At 42.3% G+C, this 17,966-nt stretch overlaps 1 protein-coding gene across 1 annotated transcript in view; it reads right to left on the reverse strand.

Annotated features, from left to right (window-relative positions):
• Positions 1-17,966, reverse strand: part of LOC120529776 (amyloid beta (A4) precursor protein-binding, family B, member 1 interacting protein) — a 175,019-nt gene that overhangs the window by 95,977 nt on the left and 61,076 nt on the right. Inside the window, 2 exon segments of the mRNA XM_039753910.1 lie at positions 10,752-10,833; positions 13,879-13,938. Of these exon segments, the coding sequence (XP_039609844.1) occupies positions 10,752-10,833; positions 13,879-13,938 (142 nt within the window).

Genomic DNA, 17,966 nt, shown 5'->3' on the forward strand with positions numbered 1-17,966 from the left:
TTTCTGGACAGTGATTTTACCCAGACTCAATTTCACGCACATTGTCATTCAGTAGTCATACATCGCTATTATTTGTGCGTTGTGTTTGTTATACATTTGCAGAGGCAAGAGAGGTTTTGTTATTATACAGGTGTTTCACTTAGCTGCTTTGGCGGAAGGATCTATATATATTTATATACTGTAAGTAGATATATTTTACATTGTGGATTTATATTCTTGAATTTTTGTCTTGTATTGTATTTGATATATTCCACACTTATTTTACGTATTTGCTTTCATTTGCTAGTCTTTAACCATCAATTGGGGAGGAGGGAAAAATTATTATTTGTTAGAGGTACGGCTTGGTATTGATAGGTTATTCTCAGTAATTCATCCTGGCCACAGGTCCTGTTAGTGTTGCAGCCGGCTGGGTAGGAAGTCGGCTGTTACAAACTAACATGTCTATTTTCACTCAAGGTCTGGCTCTGTATTTTTTTTTTTTTAACGTATAGAAAACGTGTTTTTGAAGAAATAACTGACTTTAAAAATACTAAACTTACCCTTTAAGAAGACAAAGACTACAACAGGCAAAACTACAGCCACCTGGTACAAAGCTTGCTGTGTGACCCCATTATGAATCGTTCACGTTTTTCATATGTAGATTTTATGCCTGGTTTTTCTGCAAAATTAACCCAAATAATGAATGAAATAAGGTTTGGGCATTACCTTGTTGAAGTGCCCTTGTTGTTTATGGACATGTATCAATGACTGATGAGTTTTAATACCGTATAAATACTGCAGAGTATTTGTGCAGCCCTTTTGAAGGCAGCTATCTGGGGGCAGAGCACCACTTCTATGAATTTCGGCAGGAGTGCAGGTTTTCAAGCAGCTCTTGGCTTTTGCTAAGGTATTCGGAAGTGTAACCCTTTTAGGAAAGTGGGAAAGTGACCCCGGAGGGCAGCCATGGACCCTTGACCTCGGATGAGATATTGTTGCTTCATTTAAGCCAAGGTGCATTGGTTTTAGTCTATCCTGTTTATTAAACATTAAACATTTCTAGCATCTTGTGATATTCTGTCCCCCAGTCACAATAATCATGGCGTTAATTTGTGTTCAAGATTTTTAAAACATTATGATCACTCCGGTGTGCACTATTACACTACATACTGTATGCTCAAAGAAGGAGGTCAGAAGAATGACGGCATTTCATTAGGCGTACATGCTTGGCCATTATTACAATGCCTCCCTTGAACAGCCAGTTGTGTGTCTGCAACTCCAACTGTGATGGTCCTGGATGGCTGCAGCTGCCATCGCCATTAATAGTCATGACCGAGATGACCTGGCCAATGAGGACACTGACACAGCCAGAGAAGGGTGCAAAGTTAACAATGCACCAAAAATAAAGTGTAGCGCAGTATTCATTAAATAAATACATGATCTCTTAAAACCAGTGCTCATGTGGGGAATGAAAAACCCAACGATTAAAATCCAAATGTAAAACTATCCAGGCATCGGGTTACGATTTATAGCCAGCCTAGCATGCCCCTCTCTACTCTGGTCAACCCAATGGGTCCTTCTCAGCTGGTGTAGATGGCAACTACTGGTTGCTTCCAACAGCATTTTCTAGGACACTTGCTTCCAACAGCATTTTCTAGGACACACGTGTAGCAGTGCTACTTTGATTTGTACTACATCTCCCAGCAGTCCTGACAGTATAACGCTATTGGACAGCTTTGGAGGCCATGGGGGCTGCTAGGAAGAAGATTGACCGGATGGACCCTTTAAAAAATGGTCTGGCAAGACACCAAGAGGTTTGCGATCATTTATCTGTCTGTTAAAACGCTGTTTCACACATTTGGATTACCATTTGGAATGCTGTTCCTATCTGGATGTATGGCCTGCTTGTTCGTGTGAGTTTGTACATATTGGACACGTCTTCGTCAGAGCTGGCGCTCCCAATCACCTCATCCCCAATGCATCAGGAAACTGGTAGGACAAACTTTACATTTGCTTACAGTGAACCGTTCATTGGATTTTCCACTCGCCATCTATCATCAACTGCCTCTGCTACAGTGGATATTGTCATTAGTGTTTATTGTTGTGGGGGTGGCACAGTGGGTAGCGCTGCTGTCTCGCAGTTAGGAGACTGGGGTTCACTTCCCGGGTCCTCCCTGCGTGGAGTTTGCATGTTCTCCCCGTGTCTGCGTGGGTTTCCTCCCACAGTCCAAAGACATGCAGGTTAGGTGCATTGGCGATTCTGAATTGTCCTTGGTGTGTGTGTGTGTGTGTGCCCGGCCTGGGGTTTGTTTCCTGTCTTGCGCCCTGAGATTGGCTCCAGCAGACCCCCGTGACCCTGTAGTTAAGATATAGCAGGTTGGATAATGGATGGATGGATGTTTATTGTTGTTGAGTTGTGTAATAATCGCTGTTAAGTATTTGGGGAGGGCCTTTTGCATACATATCTTTTGTTATATTGCATGCTTGTTTTTTTTCTTTCTTTGATTAATATATTTTCATTATTAATTGATTCATTTGTTCAATAACTATGTCTCTGTGAGTAAGATTGTGGGTGTCGGGTCAAGGCCGAGTGTGTTCCTGGAGTGACCACCATCTTTCTGACGGTGTGAATCTTAGCGTCACCGTGACTGTTACACATTCTCCATCTTGCCTTATGCTTCCTTGACATCTACCGAAGACTTCACCAGCGCCCCTGCTCCAAAAGCCTGCTCAGCTTGGACACCTCTTGGAGTCATTTCCTTCGCTCCCTCTGACCACACTGTCTCCTCTCCACCATACTGTCTTCCTCTCCTGATTCTGCCTTGTGGTTTGTTTTCCATCTGTCCTCCTCACTATCCTACTCAGGCTCCTTCGAAGAGGGCAAAGATTCTAATCATACCCCGGAGCACTAACGATTACACTGGCCGAACCACACTCGCCTACAGTATTGTGAACTTGGAGTATAATTTTATCTCACTACTGCTTCACAGCTCAGGTCCCTTATTTGGCCACAATAACCAGTCAGGCATAGCGGGCAGACTTCCCTAGCTCTGAATGATACTTGAAAGACCACTGCACCATTATAATCCACTCAAAAGTAGTTCAGCTTCTCCTTCCCAATTGACATCAATGCATTTCACTTGAGGTTGTCGAAATTCTCAAACATTTCCACGTTTTTGCTGAACTCATCACTAGTCTTCTATTCCACATCTGTCATCTTCGGCGCATACTTCTCTGTATTTATCCATCCATCCATCCATCCTCCAACCCGCTAAATCCTAACTACAGGGTCACGGGGGTCTGCTGGAGTCAATCCCAGCCAACACAGGGCACAAGGCAGGAAACAAAACCTTGGCAAGGTGCCAGCCCACCGCAGGGCACACACACTAGGGACAATTTAGGATCACCAATGCACATAACCTGCATGTCTTTGGACTGTGGGAGGAAACCGGAGTACCTGGGGAAAACCCAAGCAAACAAGGGGAGAACATGCAAACTCCATGCAGAGAGGACCCGGGAAGTGAACCCGGATCTCCTGACTGCGAGGAAGCAGCGCTACCCACTGCGCCACCGTGCCACCCTCTCTGTATTTATTTAACACTAATTTACCAAAAAATGCACACGGTTTTGGCCATCTGATCACATCACTGGCTAACCTGAAAGGTAAATTGTGCAGCACGAGTAACGTGAAACTTGTTCATGGACTTTATTATGTTATTTGCTGTGGTTTGGCATTGTTCTGCATAGACACCAATTCTATCAAATTCTATTCTCCTTGAAAATATGAGATTTTAATTTTTTTTTGGCCATCACTGCAAACCACATGGGTTAAGAAGCATTTAAAAAAATCCACATTTTTGGGTGGAGAAGTTCTTTAAATACAGGTGGCATGGGTCTGTCAAGAGCATGTGAATAGTAATACCACCAGCAGCCATACCACCTACGCTTCATAAGTGGTCATCCATCTGAAGCTAAGTACGTTCAGGCCTGGCCAGTACTTGGATGGGAGACCATCTAGGAAAAGCTTGGGCTGCTGCTGGAAGAGGTCTTGGTGAGACCAGCAGGAAGCTCTTACCCTGTGTTCTGAATGTGGATCCCAATTCTCCAGTGCAGTGAAGGGGACACTGTGCGGTAAAAATGGCACTGTCCTTTGTATGAAATGTAAAATCGAGGGCCTGACTCTCTGTAGTCATAACAGATAACTGGGCATCCCTCATAAAGAGTAGGGTGTATCCTAATGTCCTGGCTAAATTGCCCTCCATGGCCTAGTCATTCTGGCCCCCTGATCATCCCTTGTCTCTAATTGTCTCTCTCTCTCACACCACTTCACAACCTAACAGCTAATGTGTGGTAAGCGTACTGGCGCAACAATGGCTACCACCGCATCATCTAGGTGGGTGCTACACATTGGTGGTGGTTAAAGTGACTCCCATCTGTCTAAGTGCTTTGAGTAGTGAGAAAAGTGCTGTATAAATATAATTTATTATTATTATTTTTAGCAATGGTGTTTCTCTCTATAAACCATGGCATATGGTAGTGTTTTGCAACCTTTCTGTTTAGATGGTTGTTATAATCAGTTTGTTATTGTTATGTATTGAAATAAATGTAACAATGATTGGTAGTATTCCCAGGCAGAAGGGGGCGCCAGAGTGGGGTTAAGAGAGATCTTGGACAAGCAGTTTCAGAGAACGTTCTTAGTAAAAGCCTACGGTGCAGTTAACTTCTGGCCTCAGTGTTTGTCATTGAATATCAGCCTCAATTGACCTAACATAGCAAACTGGCGACGAGGATAAAGTTGATTCCCAGTGCGTAAGTTCGTCTGTTTATGACTGCAGCGGAGTTTTATTCAGTATATTTATATAAAGAAAACCATTGTGGCAACATGGCTGCGACGCTGGGGCACATGGACGATTTTGATGAAAATGTGGAGCAGTGGACCACTTATATTGAGCGTTTCGAAACCTTTGCATTAGCTAATGATATTGGAGAGGACAAACTGGTGCCAGTGCTATTAACTGTAATTGGACGTACAACGTATGGCTTGCTGCGTAGTCTTTTAGCACCGGAGAAACCAAAGGACAAAACGTTTGACCAGATTAAAGCAGTGCTACAGCAGCATTTTTCTCCAAAGCCTTTGGTAATAACAGAAAGGTTTCGCTTTCACAAAAGGAACCAAGCGGAGGGGGAGTCGGTTTCACAATATGTTGCTGTCTTAAAGAAACTGTCTGAGCACTGTGAATTTGGCGCTTACTTAGAGGAAGCATTGCGTGATCGATTTGTTTGTGGACTAAATAATGAAGCGATACAGAAACGACTGTTAACTGAAGTAGCGTTGACCTATAAAAAAGCAGTCGAAATCGCAATTTCCATGGAGATGGTGGCACGCGAATCGCAGCAGCTTTGTGGATCTTTAAAAGTGAATGAGCTATCGGTTTCAGATAAGATAAGGAAATGCAAACGATGCGGAAGAGTTAATCACAGTGACAGTGATTGTTGGTACAAAGATCAGGATTGCCATAACTGTGGTAAGAAGGGCCACGCAGCGCGAGTATGTAAACAGAAGGAATCTATAAGGAGAGAGGAGGAGCGCAGTATAAAGGGAAGTCACAACGGCGATCGGATTATCCTAAAAAGAGACCTGTAAATCGCATTATATTGCAGGAGGTGTCCAGTGAAGCGTCAGGTAACGAAACTGACACAGAATTAGCCTTACATAAGCTGATCCAAGAAGGGGAGAAGTCACACATTAGTGTGAAACCTAAAATAGAAGGCACAGAAGTAGAGATGGAGTTGGACACAGGGGCAGCAGTGTCATTAATTTCAATAAAACTATACAAGAAATTACTGAGCCACGTGCCTCTTGAGACAACTGATGTAGTTTTGAAGACTTACACTGGGGAACCAATATCCCTGAAGGAGTTATTAATGTGAAAGTCACTTTGAACAAACAGTTAGCTGTCCTTCCATTATATGTTATCAGAGGAAATTATACACCCCTGTTTGGTAGAGAGTGGCTCAGAAGAATTAAATTGAATTGGCAAGAGATTAAGTCAGTACAGCAAGTTACTTTGAAGAGCATAATACAAAAACATGCTGCAGTTTTCAGTAAAGATTTGGGGACAATGAAGGGCATTGAAGCAGTCATTTCTTTGAAACCACAACATAAGCCAAAGTTCTGTCGTGCTCGGGTTGTACCCTATGCTGCGATCAAAGTAGAGGCTGAGCTGTCCCGCCTGCTAGAATTAGGTGTGCTGTCACCTATGCAGTATAGTGAGTGGGCCACTCCTGTGGTGCCAGTTGTAAAGAGAGATGGTTCTGTGAGGCTTTGTGGTGATTTTAAAGTGACCTTAAACCCAGCCATTTGTGTGGAACACTATCCAATTCCACACATTGAAGACTTGTTCGCCTCATTAGCTGGGGGACAGCGTTTCAGCAAATTGGACTTGGCACAGGCGTACCTACAGATAAAGGTTGAGGAACAATCACGTAAACTGCTCACCATCAATACCCAAAAGGGGTTGTTCTGCTATAATCGTCTACCATTTGGGATTGCTTCAGCACCTTCCATATTCCAACGGGCGATGGATCAGGTGTTACAAGGCCTTTCCAATGTGCATTGTTACTTGGACGATATATTGGTTACAGGCTGTAATGATGCAGAGCACCTGCAGAATTTGGATAGAGTATTGGGCGAATGAAAGAATTTGGCTTATGTGTCCAAAAAGAAAAATGTGAATTTTTCAAGGAGACCTTGGAGTACCTGGGTCATAAAATTGATGCAGCAGGACTGCACAAGTCACCTGAAAAGGTTAGGGCTATTTTAGAGGCTCCAGCCCCCGATAATGTAACTAAACTGAGATCTTTCCTTGGTCTCATCAATTACTATGGGCGATTCATACCCAATCTTGCAACCATTTTGACCCCATTAAATGAGCTGCTTTGCAAAGACAAACGCTGGCATTGGTCATCCGCATGTAAATCTGCATTCCAGAAAGCTAAGGAGCAGTTGGTGTCTCAAAATGTCCTAACGCACTACGATCCACAACTAAGCATCCGCCTGGCTTGTGATGCTTCTCCATATGGTGTGGAGCTGTCATTTCCCATGTCTTTCCCAATGGTGAAGAGAAACCAATCGCTTTTGCATCCAGAACACTGAGTAAGGCTGAACAGAACTATGCACAAATTGAGCGAGAAGCCCTTGGGATTGTGTTTGGGGTCAGGAAGTTTCATCAATACCTATATGGACGGAAGTTTACTCTCTTCACAGACCATCGGCCACTGACAAGAATCTTTAGCCCAGAGAAAGGGGTACCGTCTATGGCAGCTGCCAGAATGCAGAGGTGGGCATTAATATTAGCAGCCCACAGTTACACCATAGAATATAAGAAGGCTGCTCTCAATGCCAATGCTGATGGGCTTTCTCGTTTGCCCTTACTAATTAAACATAAGGAGAGCCAGAACACAGTTGACATTTTTTACATAAAACAAATGGAATTACTACCAGTGAGTAGTGCAGAAATTCGTAGAGAGACCATGTTGGACCCTACATTGTCTAAACTAATGGATATGGTGTTGCTGGGACATTTTCCTAAACAATTGGTGGATAATGATGAGTTACAGCCTTTCATCAACAGACAAACGGAGCTTACCGTACAACAAGGATGCCTGATGTGGGGGAGCAGAGTAATTGTGCCCCCTAAATTACGCCCTCGTGTTTTGTCAGAACTACATGTCAGCCACCCGGTATAGTGAGGATGAAGTCCTTGGCACGCAGTTATGTTTGGTGGCCAGGTATCGACAGCCAGATTGAGCAACAAGTACACAACTGCCAGTCATGTCAGCGTGTTCAAAATCTTCCAAGCCCTGTGCCCCTCCACCCATGGATATGGCCAAGTGGGCCATGGCAGAGAATTCATGTTGATTTTGCTGGGCCTTATGAAGGCCATATGTACTTAGTAGTAGTCGATGCCCACTCAAAGTGGCCTGAGGTTCAACTAATGGATAGTGTCACAACTAGTAAGACTGTTCATGTCATGAGGACCCTTTTTAGTCGTTATGGGATACCTGAAGTCCTTGTTAGTGACAATGGCCCACAGTTCATTTCTGATGAATTTGCATATTTTATGAAAACCAACCATATTAAACATATACGATCTGCTCCCTATCATCCAGCTACCAATGGGCTTGCAGAACGCTTTGTGCAAACTTTCAAACAAGCTTTGAAGGCATCAAAAGGATCTGCTTTAGTACAGCAAAGACTAGACACGTTTTTACTCTCATATCGCAATACTCCACATGCTACAACACAGGAATCTCCAGCTATGCTTTTATGGGTCGCAAATTACGTTCACGGCTAGATGTGCTTAAACCAAATGTGGCTTCTACAGTGAGTCAGTCTCAAGATGTTCAGCTGTTGCACAGTAACCGGAAATCCAGACAATTTAATGTGGGTGACCCAGTGCTGGTCCGGGATTACCGAAGGGAGAAAAGTGGACACCTGGAGTGGTAACCTCCCAGTTGGGACCAGTTTCCTACAGTGTAAAAGTTGGGAATGCTGAAGATTGGAAACGGCATGCAGACCAGTTACTACTCAACCGAGCAAATGAAAGTGTTCCACAGGCCACACAGCCAGAAGAGACACCTTCTTCCAACTTGGTAACAATGTCACCAGTAACATTAGAGAATAATACAGTCGATGCAGGGCATAACCCTACGGGAGTAGGCTCAGTCATTCCAGACATGGTTCCTCAAACTAGTGAACCTCAGACATATGCACCTCCAACTTCACCTACAGAGAGCAGTGGCAGACGCTATCCTTTGCGAGTATCTAAGCCTCCAGATCGTTTAAATCTTTAAATGTTATAAAGTAGTTGAAACAGTACAATGTATTTATGTAAATAGTTACCTTCAAGCAGAACTGCTCCATTCTGGATATGTGGCAGTGAACTACAGCTTTGTTATAGTAGTTTTGCTCATTTTGACTGTTTAGTCTTTGTGGTTTTATAAATAGGTGGGAGGGAAATGTTATGTATTGAAATAAATGTAACAATGATTGGTAGTATTCCCAGGCAGAAGGGGGCGCCAGAGTGGGGTTAAGAGAGATCTTGGACAAGCAGTTTCAGAGAACGTTCTTAGTAAAAGCCTACGGTGCAGTTAACTTCTGGCCTCAGTGTTTGTCATTGAATATCAGCCTCAATTGACCTAACATAGCAGTTATAATATTAAGTTTAATGTCACTGTCTCTGTGTACACTGTTATGGATTCATTCATACAGGCAGACCAAGTATGGTACACAGGGGCTAGGCTGCATTTAGCCTAGCAGTTTGGAGAATGGGACAAACCGCAGTGTGAGCATTGTGCTATTCTTGTTGGAGGTGAGGTTTGAGCTTTTAATGTCCTTGTTTGGAGACCAGATAGGACCAGCATGTGGAGAAGACAGTATATAAGGACTGGACTGTTACCAAACCCTTTGAAGCCTATGGATGGATGATGTCATCCGTCCGGAAAAACCTTTCAGCGCAGTGACAAAATGACTCTATAGATCAAGATCATACCTTGATATTGTCTAGCTATGGCTTCCTTTCTTCTGTTATACTGCGTAAAATCGTCATTAAAGAAAGCTAAGTATACTTCTGTCATGTGATACTTTGTTTGTACCGCGGTAATCACTATGGGAGGGATGTTGCCTTTTAATATCATATCTCTGTCTTTTCGGTTACTTAACATGCCACAATTTAAAAGAACTTATTCCAACAAGGAAGCTTTTGCTTCTAAAGGAAACAATGGTAAAGAAGGTATTATCCGCAGATCAGATAATTCTCAGTGCAAAAGGCTGACCTTTTATTCCATTTGCTGATTAATTCAAGACCACTCACCTAGAATCACAGGACAAGACCCTGATAACAGTACAAAATGGCTTCCATAATAGGAAAAGGATATCAGGCCTTAAATTTCAGCCCTGATAATGGCATTGTTACCCAATTCTTCCCATGTAAGTGCCTTCAGAACCCACCAAAGCGGATGGGGTTCCTCTCTTGGTCAAGTAAGCACGAACGTCAGAGCAGGGCAGGAGGTCCCCTTGATGCATCAAGCACATTCGGCAGAATGGCATAAAACCTTGGTGAATTAAGCACAAACATCAGAACAGGGTAGAAGGGTCCCCTTGATGTATGGCGCACGATCGTCAGAATGAGATACACCCTTCCTTGGTGAATCAAGCACGATCATCATAGCATTTGGTCCCCCTTGGTGAATCCAACAATTGCTCAGAGCAGGGAGGGGATTGAGCGGGATCGTTACGTCACTTTGTAACCCACCATGACCCAATACCGTTTTAAACAATAGCAACCACGAGCCACCAGCAGCAGCCCAAAATCTGTCACAACCCAGTCATTGAGAAACACTGGAATATGACATCAGCCATTGGAAGAAAAAGAAAATCACAATATACTACAATGGTAAAATATAAAACTTTGTAAAGTGGAATCATGAAATCTTTTAATGAGTAACCATTTAACATTAGAAGATGCAATCCACAACACTCAGCCTCGTCTTCAGCATCAGATGCATGAGCTGATGATCTCCATTGCAGGCCAATTTCACTATCAAACATTGACTACAGCAGCCAAGCACAATGTGCACAAGCAATGAAAGCCAAGCATTTTCCACTCTGTCCTGTCAGTGTGATGTTAAGGATGCTTATTAAGTGATGAATTCAACTCAAGCTGGTCACTTCAAATGCTAAGACGAAGAAGAAGAAGGAAAAAGGAACTTACCATTTAAATCTCTAAATCCAATTGAATAGTTTACTTCTTTGTGGAGGGGAGCCTCTGGTGGGACGGTTTCCACCCCTAAGCTCTGGAAGAAATAATATGGGATAAGCATCAGTAAAAATTCAGGTCACGCTTCCTCGTCTAATTGTTCTGTCATATTCACAATAAACTAAATGATTGTTTCCATCAGTAGACAATTTTGGATTTACCCGCTCCCCTCATGTTTTGATCTTCTGGCCCCTATTGGCTCATTTGATTACAGCACATAAATGAATCCCATTTGTTTTGCGGCACCCATTATCAGATTAAGTAACAGCAGCCGCCCCCTCATTTCCATTGATGAATGGCATTTACATATGGAAGATTAAGAAGTCCAAACTTGTGTCTGCATTTTCATTCATGAATGTGATGTAATGTCTAGCAGTCTTGGCATTTATGTATCGCTTTGCAGATATTAAAAGACTGTTGCGCTGTTGATGTCTGACAGAGAAGGTTTCCTCCTTGACTCTCAGAGCCATACACCTGAGCAAGTACACACTTCATGATCTCTTTATGAGAATATTTTAGTGGCACAATGGGACCTGGTGGTCCTTTGTTACTTTACGTTCTTCTTTGCATCATCCCACCTTTATGAACCCAGGACTCTGGAACTGTAAGTCAGCAGTGCTAACCATTGTGACATCACAGAATTCTATTAAAGCAAATGTATTTAGGACCAGTTCTGAGGAGATCATTCCCCAAAGTTTTTCTACCCAGTCCAACATATTAAGATGAGATGTGGTGTACAGTTTGTACAAGCAGATTGCAGGTTTAACTTTACTTTTAGGTCCATAGCATAACATTTTCAGACCCTTTACGCCAGATCAAGGTAATGGAGCCCAAAACTAATTGTTAACAGCACTGGGCACAAAGTAGGAACCCATGTTGTATGTGGTGCCAGTCTATCATAGAGCCCACATATACAGTGGGTTCAGTAAGTGTTCAGACCACTTAACTTTTTCATATTTTGTTATGTTGCAACCTTGCAGTAAAATCATTTAAATTAATTACCCCCCATCAAGCAACACTTAATACCCCAGAATGGCAAAGCAAAAACAGGATTTTAGACATTTTTGCTGATGTGTTAAAAAAAAACCCCACAAATATCGCATTAACGCAAATATTTGGACCTTTAACTCAGTATAACCGAAGCATCTTTGGCAGCGATTCCCACCAGAAGTCTTCTAGGGTCTGACGCCACAAGCTGGATTTGGCGATTTCTGCCATTTTCGAGATCCTCTCAATTTCTGTCAGGTTGGATGGACACCATTGGTGGTTAGTTATCATCAGGTCTCTCCAGAGATTTTCAATTACAGTCCAAGCTCTGGCCGGACAACTCAAGAACATTCTCAGAGTTGTCCCTACGCCACTGTCTTTGCTTTGTAATTAGGGTCATTGTCCTTTTGTAAGGTGAACGTCTGGGGTCCGGAGTGCTCTGGAGCAGGTTTTCATTAAGGATATCTGTGTACTTTGCTCCCTTCAACTCTGCCTAGTGCCCTAGACCCCCAACCTCACAGCACTGCCAACACGATGCTTGACTGTTGGAAGAGTATTTGCACAGGTGATGAGTGATCCCCGGTTGTCTCCAAACATGACACTAATTTTGGCTTCAACAGACCAGAGAATCTTGTTTCTCACACATGGCTAGTATATATACATATATAGGCTATATATCAGTTCCTGAAAGTATTCAAAAATAATTTATAAGGTGTTCACAATACATTAAGGACTGTATATTCAGTATTCAATACCTTTCAGAGCAGGGGTGGGCAAAGTCTGTCCTGGAGGGCTGCAGTTTCTTAATTAGAAAACAATCCTTACCAATAATTTAGTTTCATTGCTTGTTAGTTCTTTAACTCTGCTATGCCATGTCAGGTCATTCACATATCCTGGAATTTTTTTTCTTCGTCGGGATATCATTCAAATGATTTGAAGCCTAAAACGGAGGAGTAATTCTCAGTCCTTCACTTTTTTCTCTTCACTTTCCTTCCAAGTATTTAATTAAACCAAACAGTGTAAATGGAAACAAGCTAAATGGAGAACTGCTGGTTAGTTTTGTCATTTGCATCTTATTGCTAATAAGGAACAATTAAAAACCGAGAATACAGCTGTTTAAGACCAAAAGAAGTAATAAGGGTTCAAAATCTTAATGAGGCAGACAACTAAAGTGAAGCAGAAGTGTTACTTGAGCAATAAGTGCTTCTTCATTAAACAATTTGGTTGGAACAAAAACCTGAAGCCACTGCGATTTTGCCCACCCCTGTTTTAGAGTATTCTGCCCAACACTAAAAAACAAAAACAACAATAAACCATAAAGTACACATAACTTTAACCAGATTCATAACGGACAGAGAGCTGAGAATTCATGTTCATGTTTCTGTAGGGATCAGAGTGTCAGTGCTAACCACAGCCACCACTCATTTAGAATCGATCTTTGATTAATTAATGGCCATAAGGAATGCAATATAAAGAAATAGTCATCATTAGTGGCAAACAAATGTCCCAGCTTTCTGTTGATTTCCCCTCCATCCCTGCATTTTATATCAATCAGTTTTCAGGCCTGTCTAGAAGATTAAGAGGTGACATGATTGAAGTGTTTAAAATTATGAAGGGAATTACGTAGTCCAGTGGATCGAGACGGTGACTTTAAAATGAGTTCATCAAGAACACGGGGACACAGTTGAAAACTTGTTAAGAGTAAATTTCGCACAAACATTAGGAAGTTATTCTTTACACAAAGAACGATAGACACAGGAATAAGCGACCAAGTAGTGTGGTAGACAGTAAGATGTTAGGGACTTTCAAAACTCGACTTGATGTTTTCTTGGAAGAAATAAGTGGATGGGACTGGCGAGCTTTGCTGGGCTGAATGGTCTGTTCTCGTCTAGAGTGTTCTAATGTTCTGTCAGTTGTGGGACTCTGAAACACACTAGCAGAAACCTCAACAACATTTAAGAAGGATCTGGATGAGACATTGGGACAGTTGAGCTATTAGCTAAACAAACAGACTTGATGGACTGAATGGCCTCCTCTCATTTTATCAGATTTCTTATGTCTGGATCATATTAAGACATTTTAGAAGATGGCTTACCTGTGTCAGGAGGTCCATCTCCCCCAGTAAGTCGCTAAACATCGCTTCAATGTCATCCATCTTTAAAAGAAGAAGAAAAAGTGGAAATTAGAAAGTGAAACATAAATAACAGCATTTCATAAGTTCTACAACCCTAGAAGTGCTTCTAGTTTTCGAATAACAAGAAGCTATTCCTTAAAGGAGCACCACATCATGAAGTTTTAAAACAAAAATATGGTTTTAATCCCTCCCAGAGAAGGCTGTTTTGGTGAGTTTATGTGTTTCTACTGCATTTTTTGATATTTCTGGATTTGTGACCTTGTGTCTGGTATTTTGACCTTACTTTGGATTTGTACTTTTTTTGATTGGGATTGTTTCATTGTCTACGGATCTTTGCTGTTTGACTGAGCATTTTTGTGGAAATTAACCCATTTTATTTTTATAAATCTATGTGTTTTCCCTTGTTAATACCCGATTTTGATGTTTTTACCCCTTTAGTGGGAATTTTTGGAGGTTTTTTGTTCACGAGAAACAATAGGCAAGTCCAAAACCTCCCGTCTTACTCCAGGCTCCCATACAATTTCTCACCTTTCTAGTAGGCCACACCATTACACCACACTACGCACCACTTACCTCTTGATGGCCAGATTGCAGTGAACCAGTTTTAGGGGTCTTTTGTGTGGTTTTGTTTCGTGAAGTCTAACAAACAAGTGATTTTCCACAACTGCAATAGCGAGTCTCAAGAGAAGTATGGGGGGATAGGAGATTGCTCGAAAAGCTGACATTTACCTCCGGTACCGAAAATCCCAAAATGCTGATACTGTTACAATATTAAAATTCGTTTTTTTAAGGTATTTTTCCAGTATTGCTATACTGCACAACCTTTAAGGGGGGGGTGTGATTTTAACAGAATTCCTTTCTGACATGACTGCATAAAACATGACACTATAAATGGGTGACATGATGGTACACTGCTGCTGCCTTACAACACGGAGGTTCACGTCTTGGGTCCTTCCTTCTTGTGAAGTTTGCATGTTCTCCCCCTCTCTGCTTGTGTTTGTCTCCTGGCTCTGTGGTGTAAAAGAAAAATGAACTGCTTGCAAGCTACTAAGGGTTAAAAGCTGACAAAGCTGTTTTGTGCATGTTATTCAAACAGGCGTCTGTCATAAGACAGGGTGCAGTAAGCTGACCTGGGACAATTTCCTCTTTAGGAACGTATCTGTTAGACCAGCATTTCTCAACCTTTACGTATTTGCGACCCGAGTTTTCACAACAGTTTTAATCGCGCCCCCTAACGTTTTTTTGAAAGGAGCCCGCTAATGCCAATTTGTTCTTTTTTATTAATGATATATCATAGATGCTTTAACAAAGGCGCTACATAGGCGCCTGACCCGACACAGATGGACACGGAGGCATGTATAAAAATAAACAGTCTTATTATTTTTCTTCAGCTGGAGGGCACGTCTTCCCCGTAATCCCTCCAACCACAACACAGTCCCATAAGCACTTAATACAGCACACAAACACTCTTTTCTCTCCACCTTGGCACCACCACTCCTGCCAGGCAACCTCGTCCTCTTCCTCCCGATTCTGGCTCCTGAGTAATGGATGCTTGCCCTTTTTATAGCCCACCCGGAAGTGCTCCAGGTGCTTGATCACCTGTGGCTAATTGCACCTCCGGGTGGGGCTGCAGAGATGTCCAGGTGGGTTCCTGGCTCCATTTAGCACCCCCTGGCGGCTACCCCTGCTCCCTACAGGGTTGTGGAGAACTCCATCTCCCATGAAACCCTGCGGGAAACTGAGGCACCATCGTCAGCCAGGGAGGCTGCCACCAAGTGTCCCGGGGGAGGTAGTGAGATGTCCATAGCTGCTCCCCCGGAACATATACAGAAGGGCCGTCGGACCCGGCCGCCTGTCACAATGCATTTATCGACATTTATCTAACTCTATATTTATTTTTCTAGTATCATAATGTAGTTTAAGTTAATTTGTTTTGGTTTCAATAGATGTATTTTTCATATTTTTGATTCTTTTTTTCACATCTTCGTGCCCTCCTTTTTGTTACTGGGGGGCCCGCCCCACAGTTTGAGAACCACTGTGATCTTTCCTTCTTTAGGGCCCCATCTGCAATATACACAAAAGAGAAACTGATGGCCCATTTGCGTAATAAAATGAAATACTTCGGTAAACGATAAGTAAGGGGAAGGGGTAGGGAGGAAAAAAATAAAAAGCCTACCGAAAAGGGGAATCTGCGCTCTTCTGCCTTGCAACGCATGCAATCTACGTACTCGTCTGTGACTAAATAAAAGCTGATTGATTGAACTACCGTATATACTCGTGGATAAGTTCTCCTGTGGATAAGTCGGGACTTGATTTTACCGTATAATTTCTGGTGATTTATAATATCGGTCGTATAAGTCGAAAGAGGAAGACTGACGCTACTGGTCCAACAGATTATGATATGCTAATGCTAGCCCACCTGAGAGAGTAACCACAGAGCACACAGCCTTTTTTTCTATGTATTGTGCCTACGTGACCACACAGTAATACCCGCACTATTCCAAAGTGACGTTTTCACTGATTTGTGTTTTTTGCATCTCACACCCTCATACACCTTAATCGTAAGAGCATCCCTTATCTACAATGAAGCATTAGATCAGAAGAAAATATGAAGCTGGGTTTAAATTAAGAGTTGTTGAAGTAGCGAAAGAAATTGTTAACTGCGCTGCTACAACAAAATTCACTGCGTCTGAGAAACTGATGCAAGATTGGAGGAGGAAAGAAGATGTAAAAAAAAATGTAAGTGTCGCATTTTTGAATGGCCATATAAGTCAGGGTCTGATTTTATGATCGATTTTTCAGGTTTCAAGACCCGACTTATACGCGAGTATATATGGTATTCCTGTCTTTCTCAGATCTTTCTTCCACAGTCCGAAGACTTCCAGATTAGGTGGAATGATGACACTAACTTGGCCCGTGTGTGTGTGTGTGTGTGTGTGTGTGTGTGTGTGTGTGTGATGGACTGGCGTCCTGTCCAGGGATTTTTCTTACCTTGCGCCCCATGCTTTCTGAGACAGACTGCAGCTTCCCCACATCCCTGCTCAATATAGAGTGTTTGAAAAATAAATGTAGTACTAGGATGTTGTACTGTGTTAGCCATTATGGATGTATTGCGGTAGCCAAGTAAAATGATACCTTTTATTGGATAACTAGAATGTTGTGGATTTAATTTGGCTTTTTTGACACTGAGCAAAAGAAAAAGTAAAAATGGCGTCTATATTTAACAAACATCTCACAATTACTAACAGGACTTGCACTTAATTTCTGATGAAAATAATAATTTATCCAAGCCCAGAGTAGGACAGGAGAAGAAGATGTGAAGTGTCCTACACACTCTTCCAGCAAGGATTAGAAACTCACGTTTGGGAATAAATGATTGTAATAAGTTTATATGTTTAATACGTCACTGTGCTCTGTACAAATATTGTAAATCTGCTCTTCTTTTTTTTTTTACATGCACAGCTGAGCCAGATTTAGTACAAAGGGACAGCATTTAGAACTTCCAAGGTTAGCATAAGATAAGATAGACAAAGACAAATGGGCAACATGCACTATTTCTGTGTGACTGACATAGTCAGCATGACATGGGATCTTCTCTTTGCCTTGTCTGGAATGGCATGATTTACCTAAGTAAGGGCCTGCACATGGAGAAAGAGTATATAAAGCCTTGGAATATTGCCCGGCACACCTTTGAAGCCGACGGATGGAAGATGCCATCATCCGATCCTGAAAATCTTTTCAACGCCGAGACAAAAATAGCAGACTCTACTCAAAGGTCATGTCATGGCTTCATTAACCTTCATTAAAGAAAAGCTAAGATATTATCTCGCATGTGATTTCTTACCACCGTATCACTAAGGGAGGGATATCCATCTATCCATTATCCAACCCGCTATATCCTAACTACAGGGTCATGGGGGTCTGCTGGAGCCAATCCCAGCCAACACAGGGCGCAAGGCAGGAAACAAACCCCAGGCAGGCCGCCAGCCCACTGCAGGACACACACAAAGACAAAGACTGTACTTTCTCCGGTCCTGTTCAATCTATAT

Source organism: Polypterus senegalus, chromosome 5 (genome assembly GCF_016835505.1).
Source record: "Polypterus senegalus isolate Bchr_013 chromosome 5, ASM1683550v1, whole genome shotgun sequence".
NCBI classification, from domain to species: domain Eukaryota; kingdom Metazoa; phylum Chordata; class Cladistia; order Polypteriformes; family Polypteridae; genus Polypterus; species Polypterus senegalus.